At 45.3% G+C, this 14335-nt stretch overlaps 4 protein-coding genes across 4 annotated transcripts; 2 read left to right on the top strand and 2 right to left on the bottom strand.

Moving 5' to 3' along the window:
- Positions 1–1439: 1439 nt before the first annotated feature.
- Positions 1440–3332, top strand: BKA67DRAFT_377327 (uncharacterized protein). The gene is made up of 4 exons (XM_046096524.1): positions 1440–1901; positions 1981–2211; positions 2261–2559; positions 2610–3332. Exons 1-4 carry the CDS (start codon positions 1675–1677, stop codon positions 3173–3175), a joined length of 1323 nt encoding a protein of 440 aa, XP_045955437.1. The 5' UTR covers positions 1440–1674; the 3' UTR covers positions 3176–3332.
- Positions 3333–3866: 534 nt separating this feature from the next.
- Positions 3867–5099, top strand: BKA67DRAFT_648890 (uncharacterized protein). Its single transcript, XM_046105997.1, has 2 exons — positions 3867–4658; positions 4728–5099. The coding sequence occupies exons 1-2, from the start codon at positions 4231–4233 to the stop codon at positions 4903–4905; spliced, it is 606 nt and encodes a 201-aa protein (XP_045955436.1). The 5' UTR covers positions 3867–4230; the 3' UTR covers positions 4906–5099.
- Positions 5100–9632: 4533 nt separating this feature from the next.
- On the bottom strand, positions 9633–10425 carry BKA67DRAFT_576313 (uncharacterized protein). The gene has a single exon (XM_046103564.1). The coding sequence runs from the start codon at positions 10217–10219 to the stop codon at positions 9764–9766; it is 456 nt and encodes a 151-aa protein (XP_045955435.1). The 5' UTR covers positions 10220–10425; the 3' UTR covers positions 9633–9763.
- A 1747-nt stretch (positions 10426–12172) lies between these two features.
- BKA67DRAFT_661867 (uncharacterized protein) lies at positions 12173–12875 on the bottom strand (the record flags this gene model as incomplete). The annotated part of the gene is made up of 2 exons (XM_046107898.1): positions 12173–12455; positions 12787–12875. The coding sequence occupies 2 exons, from the start codon at positions 12873–12875 to the stop codon at positions 12173–12175; spliced, it is 372 nt and encodes a 123-aa protein (XP_045955434.1).
- Between the last annotated feature and the right edge of the window lie 1460 nt (positions 12876–14335).

The raw sequence follows: 14335 nt of genomic DNA, 5'->3' as shown, positions 1-14335 counted from the left end.
TATTTCAAGCTGGCCCACCGCTTTAGCTGGCGCTCATTATACCCACTTTCGCACAATTGAGGAGCACCGAAGTCCGATGTAAAGAATGAAGATGCCGCCAAAGGACAATAGAGGATGGGGGTGAAATTGTCACAAACGAGCATTTTGGGATTACTAAGCGGGCATTTATATATACCGATTTATTATCATTATATGGCTATTTAAGCGCACTGAGGCTTGTATCTTGTAGACTACCAAGGTGATGCAGCTCACGGTCTTGCTGTGGTTTCACTTATATCTATCTATTCTGTACAGGGAGGTGGATTTGTGCAGTCTCACGGATCTGGTACCACAGAGTATGGAGGTCAGCCTGCATCGTTTGGTAGAAAATTTCTGGATGAAATCAAGCGAGGCACGACGAGGTGAAACCTCTGCACTGTTGGCACTTTCGGCACTTCTGTGACGGACAGACCAGCGCAGAGACATGCTTACACAATCCAGATAAACACCACCATGGAATGAGCATGCATATATAGCTTAGCAAGTAAATTTGAGTATATAGACGAACTTCAGTATTGTCCGTTACGGTTTAGAATCCCATATGTTCGATTAGACATCTTGTTTCTCAGGAACCTTCTTTCCCGTTACTGGAGCGAAAGCTTAATTCTAGGTTCTCAATCCCATTCACCGGGAGGCGAAATCGCTCGTCTCATATTTTTCATTACAGCTAGTTGTTACGGTCACTTTTTCCGAGTTTCTGAAAGGCGTGAAAAGAGTAATACGATTGTTATAATAACTAACTTGTGAACTTACCTTGAATCGGAGACTAAACGGTAACCGATCCGATGCCGACTAATCCACGGAATCTACTTGATCGGCGTGTTAGCACGGAGCTAAGCTTAACCAAGCATAGCCGTTGATGAAGAGACCAGACTAGGTGATCAAATTGATATCCGATCCGAATTTAAGACGTTTCCATTCGGTGTTGCCAATAGCAGCATCGCCTTTCGTTTTCTAATTTCACGTCCGACCCCGAAGTTCTTACAGTTAGATTAACACAATCTACTACACTGCCTCGGGAAATATGGATATTTCTACCCATCCTACTTCGCATCGTAGCGATCGCCAATTGACTACAGCTCGACGCAAAGCTTGTGAAAGATGCGCACGTTCTAAGATCAAATGTATCTGGGAGAGTAACGAATCCTGTCATGGGTATGCACATAATATTCTGATGGGTTATCAAGACTCTGATGTCTTTGTCTTATTACAGGTGTGCCAAATCGAATTCGGAATGCATTGCGACACAATTGCACCCGAGAAAACCACGCGGGAAGTCTATGTTGGTATTTCTTCTATTATCCTCTGTTGCACCTGTCGGGTCCATCTAACAGGCTTTACGTCTCTAGGCGCGTCAAAAACCTTGAGCAGAAGCTTGATGCCATTGTGTCGTTGTTGGGAAACCCTCAAACTCACACTACAGACTATGCCTATGCTCTACAACCGATCGGTGAACCATTGGCACGATTTACGCCGTCAACCTCAACAATACCCGATATAGCAGACCCGATTCAGCCCCAATTTCCGCCGCTTGCGGGTGTCGATGGTATTTCAGAGACTGAAATCAAGACTGTCTCTGGTTTACGAATACCCCTTGTCAAGGCTGATACAATACTCGATAGCTATAGAAGTGAAATGCTCCTCAGCTTTCCATTTGTCCCTATTCCGCCATATAGAGCAAATCAGGCGAACCGAGAGAGTCCAGCACTATTAAGCGCTATTCTGTATACTTGCCGCTTTGAATTATCATCGGTCACTGGCGATTCAGACAAATCGTTCCGTGAGTATTTTGCACGGCAATCAGTAGTTAACGACGAGAAGAGTCTCGATCTTTTGCAAGCAATACTGTTGTTTCTTGCTTGGTAAGTATGATCTGAACTTTCATTAATCCATTTAGTAGCAAGTTATTAGATGTGGATTTAACCCTAAACAAATGTGTAGGGACGACTGGCAATCAGTAGCAACTGCACGTGATACTAGTCTCATGCATTTATCCCTAGGACTTGTTGGAGATCTTGGATTGAATAGGCCTCCGCTCTCTCAAACGGTGCCGGTAGGGTCTTGTTCTATCGCGAACCAATCCAATGTCAAGATTAAGGGATTCAATGTCAGAAAGGAACACAGTAATGCTGAGAAAAGAGCGTTGCTAGGAGTGTTTTATATCACGTCGGTGTAAGTCAAGTATCAGAATTGTTATGGATTTTCCGGCCTAGACTAATAGCCTCCTGCCCACTTCTAGTGTATGGACCCTTTTCCGTCGAACTGAGCCACCAGAGTATACCAACTATATGGAACAATGCTGCAACGACTTGACTGAAGCTCGGGAGTATGTTACAGATTCGATTGTAGTTGCACTTGTACGGATGCAGAGCTTAATTGTTCAGATCGCAAAAGCGTTTCCACACCCAAGTCTACGAAGCCACGTCTTTCCTACAGTACCTCTTTCTTTATACTTTTCAACGATACAATTTCAGCTTAAGGATATATTGCGGCAGGTACCTGAAGCTCAAAGGCTCAACTGTAGGTGTGGTGGGCATTCGTCAAAATTACCAATGCTGATTAGTTTGTAGATCTTATTCTAAGCCACGAACATACTGTTTTGCTTCGACTTTACGAACCAGTAATCCATATGGACTCATTACAGTCTATTGATCACTCAATTTCCAAGACAGATGTTTTATGGAGTTGTTGCCAAGAAGCAAAAACATTCTTCGAGATGTGGCTTCGGTTGCCAGCGGGTGTGTATTCAGCAACGCCGTGCGCTTTGTTCGCACACATCGCATTTGCAAACCTCACGTTGACACAACTGCTCTTTGCGGACGATCGGCACTGGAACTCACAAATAGCCCGAGAACATGTTGATTATCCGGTAATAGTGCGAAGACTCATCGATCATATAGAAATCTATAGAAAGCAAAGTGGTCAGGACTTCGGAGGCGTAGAGGGCAATTTTAGTCATCCACAATGTTACGTGGAAAAGTGGAGATATGCTATCAACTGGTATTATGCCAAATTGAACTCCAAGTACCCAGCATCTGCCACGATACCGGCGTCGGAAACATTACTACCACTGGTTGGCGATGATGATGAGCTATGGCAGACAATGTTCGCTTTCGAAAACGAAATGATGTATTAGGCTCAAAATTACAGGAGGTTCATACTTGTGCAAGAATATCAGCTTTAACTGATATTGAAATATCAGTGTCAGAGCTGCTGTACCTATTAATCACTATACCAAAAGTCAATCTATTATGATCATTTTAATCAAGTCAGACGATTCGATCAACGTAAGCGTTGTTCAAAAGGCTCACAAATGTATTTTTGTAATTTCCAATTCGAGGATTATGAGCACCAGAATGCAGAATATACGACAAGAATAGGCCCTATCACAGGCCTCAATCCCTACTGAAACAAAGCCTTAACGTCATGAGTGAAGTAAGGAAATGTCTGGTGAAGGACGGATATGCCAAGGCGACTCCAAGGTCAAACTGATTATACCCAAATAACAAATACGCTGGAACAACCACGAGTAACATGCGGATCGTGGCCGAATTTGAATTGTTAAACCGAAGATATTCATTGAAGCTTGGCCGCGAAGGTTGTATGAGAACTTGCCTCCTAGTAAAAAGGTATGCCAGTTGAATTGAAGCGAATAGTGTGGAAGAATTTTGACGTCTGAAGCTGCCAGAATTTACAGGTGCAAGGTTCCGAATGAATTCCTCGTATAATAGTGCTTGCGCAGCTACGTTACTAAGCACCCCGGGCTTTTAACGCGCCAAGATGGGCCCGCAACTGTTACCATCCCGTTCGCACCACTACAGCTAGAGTGTATTAATAAGAAACCTGGTTCTGCCTTCCAAAGAGGTCCACAAGCTAATTATACACAAATTTCCACCACTTAAGAGCACGAGATCGTCATTCAATATTAGCAATAATCCTTGTTTCTGTTGTCTGTAAGCAAAGCCTGGGGAAATCTCCAAGTTATCCTTCGTTTAGGAAACACGTACATGCTATTCTCACCTTACCTATTGGTATATAAATAACCAACTCTTCCCCTCTCAATGATCAGCTTCCCTCAAGCGATTTCTGTGATAGTCATACACTGTGCACTTACCTGTCGGCTTTTGTCACTGATATATCATATCTTGCCGTGCCTCTATCGCTGCTTCTCTCCCACCGCTCGTCAACAAAATGACCCCATTCACCCTCACAGCCAGCTTGGTCTTTGCCACAGTCCATGGAGCTGCCACTATACCTCCTCATTCAGTGTCTTCTGTTCGAATTGGCCTTATCAACGAAGTACGTGCTGTCCAAGGCGCCGGCGATGCCGACATCTCTCAGGACTACCCAATCGAGCACTTTTCGTTCTTTGGGAATGAGTCCTGGGCTATCACAGGCCGCCCGGAAGGCGCCGTGTGGGTTCACGAGTCCCGTTTCCACACTACTGTTAATGCGACCAAGCGTGCCTTGGCTGCGGAGTCGGACTCAAGGTTGTCTGAGAAAAGCTTCCTAGAAGGAATCAAGATTAACGTGGCGCCTGGCGCATTCACCTGTCCTGATAATACCTGGTTTGCTGCACCTCAACAATGCACCAATTATGGCAGTATAATAGGACACACGTATGTGACACTCATACCGAGCATTCTGCACCTGTCCCAATATTAACTTGTGTTTTTACCAACTCTCAGAACAGTATTTATTCAGCCAATAGTGGTCGCTTCAACTAGTTATCTAGCGAAGACAAATTTATACTCCGACGGCGGTTGCAATTCGTATGTTACTTCAGTTGTTGGAGATAATACGGTCTGTCTTTTCTTAGACAATATTTATTACCTGTCGCTTCTACCCTTTAGCCAAATAGTTTAAGGCGTTTAGTTAGAGGCAAGGCTCCAAACAACTCAATCAAATCAACCTAACTCTTACGATAAGACGTTGAAACGACAAAATTTCAACTGTATTGCTACCCCATGCACTACGTATAAGATATAAGACAAAAGGCGAAGGAGAAAAGGGGCGACTGTTCATAACGCCGGGATGACCTGAGCATTGTCATAATTGAGGTTATAATTCCACCTGCTTCCAGTCAATTCTATGGTATTTTCTCCCCTAATGTTTGTGTATGTCATAACATGCGTTAAGAAAAAGGCACATCGAAAATTAGTGTATAGCGGCCAACCAAAGTATGCTGGAACCTTACAAGTTTATGACGTAGCGCATACAACTTGGCGGCGCGGAGGCATCGCCTCGCTATTACAACTAGACATAAAGGAGCGTTCGATACAGTTAATCATACCAGGTTAATCGCGATCCTAGCCCAGAAGGGATTTCCGGAATGGGTCCGGGCATGGGTTACGAGCTACGTAGAGGATAGGACGGCTAGGCTACGCTTCGACGGCGAAGAGTCCACGCCCTTCTTACTAAACGCGGGCGTCCCCCAAGGCTCCCCACTATCACCTATATTATTCCTACTCTATATCTCTACCTTGTACGAAGAGCTAGCAGCAAATCACCCATCGCTAATTATAGTAGGGTTCGCCGACGACACGAACCTACTTAGCGTCGGCCACGATGCAAAGACAACCTGTACACACTTAGAAGCAGCGTGGACGACGTGTAAGGCATGGGCAACTAGGCACGGCATGGACTTCGCGCCAGAAAAGTGCGAGCTTATACACTTTACAAGAGCCAGAGACCCGTCAACGTTAGGAGTTCGCCTCGGAAACGCAGCTATAACGCCGGTTGTGTCAGCACGGTTCCTTGGCGTCTGGTTCGATAGGAAACTGAATTGGCACGCCCATATAGAGAGAGTAAAATCGAAGTTCGCTACACAAAAGCTAGCCCTTACGAAGCTCGTACGAATGGCGTGGGGAATAGACTTCCTACGAGCAAGGCTACTATATACAGTAGTGATACGAACAGCCCTTGCATACGGAGCGGCTACGTGGCACACTATTAGCGAGAGACCCGTAGGCCCGGTCAAAGCATTAGCGAGCTCCCAAAACGAGTGCCTACGCGCTATTTGCGGCGCATATAAGGCTACACCAACGCGGATACTTGAAGCTGAATCAGCGATCCCGCCGCTAGACATTTATTTAAGCGCTCAGGCAACGAAGTTCGAACTACGGATTCGTAAGAAAAAGACTGACAAGCTATTACGCACCGCTTGCGCAAAGGCGACGCATATATTACGAGAAGCAAGGCCGGTCAGGCGAAGAAAGCCGTTACCGCTCCCCTTACGCCCAGCAGCATACCCGATCGAGAAGTACGAACGAGCACTAAGATGGGCCGAAGGACCAGATATACGACAAGCTCTCTCTAGACACTGGCAAAAGCGTAGACAAAGCGATAACGCTTCGCAAGATGATCGCCAACGCAGAGCATTAGCCGACGAAGCCCCTGGAACCGGTCTAAAACAGTACGAGAAGTTTAAGAGGAAAGAAGCCACGATAATCTTCCAAATCCGGTCTGAACGGATTGGACTCGCAGCCTTCTTATTTAGAATAGACGCGTTCGGAGCGTATACACCCCTCTGCCGCTGCGGCGAAGCCCCTGAAACAGTCGTACACGTATTCCTTTATTGCGGATTATTAGAAGAGACTCAAGCACGCCTAAGGAGCTTTATAGCTCCGGTAAGATTGGATACACGCCGCGACCTCGCCGCGGCTACGTTGATTCCGAAAGTGTCAAAGGTTCTAGTTCAGTGGCTATTACAAACGGGGAGACTATCTAATATCGGGGATAGCCAGTCTTTTCAGGGGTAGTTACGTTGGTTAGGTGAAAACCAACGTCGCATTATAGACACTATAACGTAAACGCTATTAGAGCGTAGAGCACACGAAGCGTACGGGTTTTGTCCAGCCCTTAAGGCAAGGTTTACCGTACGGTTTAACTCGGAGAGGTACCGAGGGACTTAGAGTCCTACGGCGTATTTAATAATAATACAAGTTTATAGTGGGTTCTTAGCATACCATACTATAGTTGCGTCACGTGACATCCAGATTCATCACTTGCTGCAGATTGTATGCTAAAAGTTGCATAGTAAGTTATAGTGTAGTTGGCCCGCATTATCTCGCTCTCTCATAGAATTCCTCTAAGCTTGGGTTTGCAATTAGGAGGCTATCAACGTAGATACATAGACTATGGCAATGACAAATCAATAGTGGGGCATCCTCTACTTTTTTGACACGCTGACACACTGCAGGAATGCGTGTACATCTATTCCCTTGCTTGCTATGTAACGATCAAAGTGGACGCTGACTTTGTGCTTCACTACGGCCATTCCTTTCCTCCTTTTCATCCGCAGTAAGACCTGGCGTCGCAGGTCCAATCTCTACTGTCATGAACACCAATGTTGATGCAATCGCAAGTCTGATGGCAAGCCAGAAGTCGATTTTGTACTGTTCTATGGACTAACACTGCCTGGCCTGCCTCGAAGTTCAATTATCGTCGAAATCGGCAGTTCGGCCATACCGAGCCATAAAGTGATGTCTAAATATAGAAGACTTGTAATCAGAACACCGGCAGCAGCCTGCAGGTGAATTGTCATAGAAGTGGTAATGAAGGCATTAGTCAAATTCAACATGATTTCCACTCCTAGAGTTGCGCATACCATTCCCTGAAATATGTGGACCCAATATAGAAATGACTGAGAAGGATTACCTGAAGTCGACTGCTACAGTATCAGAGCTAACAGTAATGCTGGTGGCAGAAATGCGATCCCACCAATTACCAGCAAGGTTCTACCAGGGACTAGATGGAGGATGAACCATCCTACAATCGCGAGTACCATAGCACCTGCTACTAAAGGCGGAAAGCACAGTACAGTCTGAATTGGGGTTGTGTGATGGACTATTCCCGAACCAGTGGGTTTATTTAGCTTACGATGTGTTCAGCTAAGTTGCGAGTAAGAGACGCTACTTACTAGAATGTGCCATAGAAGAGGAGCAACCCAAAGACTCCCTAGTCGCAAAGCAGTGCAAAAGTGCTTCGCCGCATATGTTTTGTTCGGAAGATGTCAGCAGGAAACAGTGGTTGCTCAGAGACCCAACCCTCCACATAAACAGCTGCGTACAGCAACAATCTGCCGACAACTAAGAACAGTCGCCTCGTAAATGGCTTCGATCCAAAAGAACTAATTCCAACTAACTAGCTGGGCACAGACGCCTGCCGTCAAGATGCCAGAGTAAAAGCTCGTACAGCTTATGGCGCCATACAATGCAATTACCATATTTTTGCGAGGCCCTGGTCGATAAGTGTTAGACAGGAGAGTAATGAGATTAGTCATAAAAGCACCGCCGCCGATGCCCTGCATTTCGCGGCAGACAATTAGTATAGCAGAATTTTAACTAAACCCGCAGACTATCGGCTTTGTAGTAGGAAGCTAATGCAATCAGCTTTGTTCAAGTTGCATTTACGTTACAATCCTTACCAAACGTCTTGGGCGTTGTACGGCGCCCTTATATACGAAATCGGCTAACCCGGCCATCTTGGATTTGCTGGTGCTTACTTTGGTGCGGATGAGACTCGGATAGCAGAAATTCAATTCACAAGATGGCAATCCACTCTGTTGTCTCCATAACTGAGCCACATAAGAAGAAATGGTGAGTGCTATAAGCAAGGTGGTATGCGGCCATTCTCGAGCACTAAATAGATTCGGCGCACGTTGATAGATACGAGTCAAGTATGCATTTCGGCCATCGGGTGAAAACCTACTGAGAGTAACCTGGACCTGGACTTTGAAACTGATTGTATTACTAGGTAAGTGCATTAAGCATACCACTCTCTTTCTCCTCTTCCCATTTGTATGCCCTGGTCCTAATTAATGAGCCTGTGGACAATATTGACATCACTAAGTTTGAAAATCCGGCGTCCTTGTCAGACACTGGCGTAGTATGGGTGTTAAGGTATATACATGAAGTACTTGATAGGGTCCATGCTACAAAAATGAACATTCTCGTGACGTCTTAGTGGCATTTTAGCCGGTCACAGATTTTGCGCTTTAACTCCAACCAATAGCAAATCTCATCTTCGACGTTCATAACTAATACTTCGTTAGAAAGGATACCACATCTTAAACCTTGTCATATATTGGTTTAGACGCAGCAGTATCTGTTGATCCCTAAAGGCGATTCCCATTATTCGTGGGGAAATGGTCTATCTAAGTACAAAGTAATAACACCATGGCTAGTCGAGCGTCAAATCTGGAATATGGCTTGTATGCCTTCGGAAATTGACCTAAGGAAGTACAATTACTATTGAACGGCTAAATTTAATAATCAGGACTCTGTATCCGTAGAAGGGGGTACAGGTAGATTATTGGGGTTTCGAAAGCTTCATCGATGCTAGAGCTTGTAAGTAGATTAAGATTTGTTAGGAATTCAGTTAACACCGAAGCTTTGCACACATAAGACTGGCTTTAAAATAGCGAAGAGGAGTTGGAAGCTCAATTAATATAAGAGGGAATTTGTTTAACACTGGCTACTACTCACTCAAAGTAGCATGTATTTCTTTCATTTCTTTTGACAAGTAAACTTTACAGAACATTCAGAATTCTATTACGTGAAATGGGCTTACGCTCGATATAGAAATAACGCTTCCCGTGGTGCAAATCTTAATTGTATTCAAGGTATAGTTGATCGCTGCAGTATGTATGCTATAGTATTGAATGTGCTAGTATCTGCACAGTTATAGGCGGTGAGCATGTCCATGAAGCCTTGATATCGGGCTACGTCGGCTGTTCGGCAAAATGCCGAATCCCTTCAGGTATAGCTGTAGACAGTATTGCTTTGGATGTCCAACAGTGAATGACCTTTTCCGTGTCCTTGAGCCGCTCCCAATCAAACCCGACAATACATGGGGCCGGCACAGCTACCCAGGGTTGCCGGGGCGCTGAGGCCGGTGGTTTGATGGCCACGGTCACGGCGCACTCGCCGCAGAAAACGCGCTCAACACGATGCCCGCTCCCGGTCGTCCGAACATACCGTCGCAAATGCGCACCATTACCTAGACCGTTAAGGTACGCATCGTAGGTTTGACTGGTCTCTGCGTCGAAAAACACGTTGATCCTGCACGCTCCGCCCGAACTCATCTTGTCAGCATCGCAGTAGCATATCCAGATGTCTACCGGTTCAGCTTGCGGCGTGGTGAACCTTGTACGGCCGCATTCACAAGTTACCTCCATTGTTTTGCAATGTCCAATATGTAATTGAGGCAATTAAGATGGCAGAGTGGGGAAGCGATGGAGGCGATAGAGGCAGGTGCATGGAGATGTTCTTAAATTAGGGCAGCGGCTGAGTTACTCTTAATGAGATAAATCGATGCAATCGCGGTTGTTTGAGTGACGCACCCCACGTGACTAGCGGTATGCCTCCAGGCAACAGCAACATACTTTTTTAGTATTAGTCAGCAACTTCTGTTTTCACTTTTAGTGAGCGAGCGACCAGAGGAAAACCTCGCTCGCCGACAGAGAGCCACAACTAAGCACGTCAGCTTGGCTGATTAAGTGTTATTATTCTCACGGTTACAATAAGGAATGAAGACTTGGCTTGCTGTATACATCGTGTATTATGAACATAGGAAAGCTAAAGAACAAATAGACTTGAACCGTAAGCCACGTAATAACACATAGTAGCGGCGCTTAGCTTTACGTAACAGGCTTAACTGTGAGCCGTCATAAGCCTTAGCTTTAGAGCTCTGATGGACGTCACTACTCTATAGGATCGTGATACTGATCAAATGTGTGTATATTGATCCTCAGTAGAGTGTTGTTCAGTAGCGGGGTTCCTCAGCTATTCTAAAGGCTATCTATTGATGGTGGACCGTGCACTCCATGCGTTTGCCTAACTGGTGGCACTAAGCAGCCATCAAGCTTGGCCTAACCTTAGCCCTTGCTGTCACAATAATCCGCTAGGTCATACAAGTTATAACCAATAGTCAATGTATGAGAATTTAGGGCACAAATAGTGTAACTGTGACCACTAAGTGGAGACCCATCGACTGCAAAGTTCTTGCTTAGAGGCACTCACTGAGATTCTTGTTCTGCAAAACAACTGTATCTACACTCGGTCGAATGTCGTAACTAACTTTGCCATATAAGATTAGACTCGATGGTGTTCAAAATTGTGTATTGCCTCAAAGGTCGTCTCAGAGTAGCAAACAACCTAAGGTGTACGTTGGCTAAGAGCCCGAATGGGTCTAGGATCGACGTCGCAATCAAAAGTCGCCGTACATCATCGCGGGTGAATGTGAAGAACAGGGCATAATGAGTAAGTAGATATGAATGGAAGACGGCTTGACGCCTATATGAGACTTTCACAAGTAGAGTGCTCAGATTGATAAGCCAATTTGGCTGTGGGATAAGAAGAAAAGTACCGATTTTGAAAGAACAGGTTATACCAATAGCGTTCAACTGCCCTTCGTATTGTTCCGACGGGTACCGAGGCTAAATGGAGTGCAAAACGCAAATATTTTTACTCTTCGAAGAAATTACGCATCTAAACTCGTTGACTAAGAAGTTTTGATAGCGAAATACCGGTTCGCTCTGTCGTATCAGCATGGAGCATTGAGGAGTGACCTGAATGGTGCATGCCAAAGTTGGCGTCCTCTGTCTTATATCTTTCATTGAATAATGTCCCAAAATTCAAACATGTGTGCTTCCCCAATACACCCTTGTCTTTAACTCGTGACTATATGCGGCCAAGTAAGTTACAGGTCAGTCAACAGTATTATGTCCCGATCAATTCCGAGACGAAGGATAATAGTCATTTTCCAAGAACCTCAGAGATAAGAGGGCTTCCGTGATAATGAAGACATCTGATAAGGCACTTTGATCCAAACCAAGAATTCCCAATGGGTCCAATCCCTCAGATCCTAAAAGTGGCTGTCAGATTCATACATGTAATAGCCGTAAGGCCTGTTTATGAGCCACACTTATAATAGCCTTCAACTTTACGTATATTCTGATAGGCCGTCCACATGTTGTTACCGTTAATATCATAATCATCATCAGAACCTTGGATCATGAAACCATAGCCACGAGTTCCGTCACCTCAGCAATTACCACTCAATCTGCTCACACTAGACAAAAACTGTTAGACTTCAAGAGTAGCATCATATGTTTACAAGAATATGTAACTCACTCAGTTCCGTAGGTAAGGGCATCATTCCGCTGTAAGTTGTTGATAGCATGATCGCACCATTTCACCAGATTTGGTGTAGTGCCCAAGCTTGAGCCCTTGCAGTCGGTTGTTGGCAAGAACACTCTCTTGAGAGACACATAGCCCTGGGTTTCGACGATTGACTTGCTGAGGTCGGTGATTAAAGTGCCAAGAGGAAGCGCATACGTATACGCATGACCATCCATCTCAACGGTAATGTCGCCCATCAATTCCCACGACCAAAAACGTTCCCGAGGCCTCCTGTGTTCGTCTCAGTGTACTTATATTGTGACTCGACCTTCACCATGTATTTTTTGCAGACGTCGTCGTCGCCTGAAGTTTGCTGGTCATCCCAGGGAGGTACCCCAGCCGCATTGGACGCTGCCACAGATGTAGAGACGAACAAATGCGTGTGGGATCATGATCTTAGCCTAATAAGTGGTACAAAATCTCGATGGTGAGGGCCAAGCTACATTCGAAAGATTGAACTTGTAGCCCGGCTGGTGCCAAAGCATGCGGTCCGGAACTAGAGAACTCTGTGGGATCCTCATTGCTTGGGATGCCGCCCTTGATGGCGTCCACTTGATCTTACATGTAGAAATCGTTAGTCAGATTATCGTGCGGTTTAGGCATGGCGACTCTAGTGATCTTGATCTTGCCGGCACCACGCTCTTTAGCCATCACCGCTATGATGCTGCTGTCAGCTTCTAGTACGTTTTAAATGATGTGCTAAATCTTCCGCGGCTCCTTCGCAACTCTGTCATTCCCAACGTATGTGGTGTACGCCTCAATTCTCATCTCAAACGTCAACAAACATGTCCGTGGTATCCTCGTAGCAGTGCACCGCGTGCCATTCAGGCTTGAAGACCGTGAACGCGCCAGGGTGCTTTGTCTTGAAAATGTCGTCAATGTACTTGTACAGTCCGCGTACATGTTGTCGGTTTTAGTAGTAAAAATACGATTGCACCTTTGTACAGACCAATACTTCGAAGGATTGATTGTGGCACTGTTGTACTAAGGTAATTATTTCTTACTATGAGGGTGTATTGTTATGGTAGTGATCAATCCAGCGACATCTTCCACGTGACGACCTTATTGGCTCACGGGGATCCATGATTGCAGCCCAAAGCACGGGGAAGTTGGGGTGAGATTTTGACTCAAGTCATGATTGTTTGTGCAACGAACTGAAATCCTCAAATTTTGGCACAACCACTACCACGGTGTTACCTTATACGAAGCATAATCTGATGTCCTGTCACTCAATCCATCCGACGTCACAATAGAACCGTTGTTTTTATCACAAATATGGCCATTGACAGGTTTTTGAGTGCGCTCAGTGCTGCACGAGTACTCGATATCAACTATCGTTTGGTCTTGTGCGAGAAATGTGTTTAGGTCATTCGAATGACGGAGCTTCTTCTTGTGCTTTCGATCCGACAACTGGATGTGATCGGGGCGGCCTTCGCTGGATCTTTCATACCCGTCGGTCGTTCCTAAATGACGCCTCCAAAAGCTTTTGGAACAGCGGGAGCATGTCTGGTGCATTGACGACGACGCAGGCCACCAGCGTTTCTCGACAGGCTCAATAGGCAGGTGCTGCGGCATCGTTGTACTGAGAGAAAACCGGCGTTAGATGCATTCAAAGTCTTCAAAACAGAGATTTTTGTTGTTACGAGAATCATGACGCACCAGAAGAGAGTAAACCACACGTAGTACCACAGCCAGAATGGTGAAGAAACCCACACGTAACAGTACTGAAATGCCAAACTTTCGTATTGGACACATCCGATCTTGTAGAAAGACCTATGTTTCTCTCTCTTTTAGTTCTAGAATTAACTATGGGAGTTCAATATGATTATGATTGGTCTTACCGGAATAGGTAGCACAATGATACACAAGTCTGTCAGCAAGTTCATCGGTAATACCGTGATGTATAGCGCGGTCGTTTAGGATAGCCTCCATCTGGGATTCGAGTTAACGACTCTTAAGATTAGAACTCATCGGCCATCAGGTCTAACTCACATCCGGGATCTGGATACATCTGCCCGTAGTGATGAAAAGGTTGACAGTAAGTACAGGCCATGATCGCGCTAACAATATAACACATGACTACAAATACTATTATCGGCTTGATGACTTTG

Source organism: Truncatella angustata (genome assembly GCF_020726525.1).
Source record: "Truncatella angustata strain MPI-SDFR-AT-0073 chromosome Unknown BKA67scaffold_7, whole genome shotgun sequence".
Taxonomy (NCBI): Eukaryota; Fungi; Ascomycota; class Sordariomycetes; order Amphisphaeriales; family Sporocadaceae; genus Truncatella; species Truncatella angustata.
This window is presented reverse-complemented; position numbering and strand designations above follow the sequence as displayed.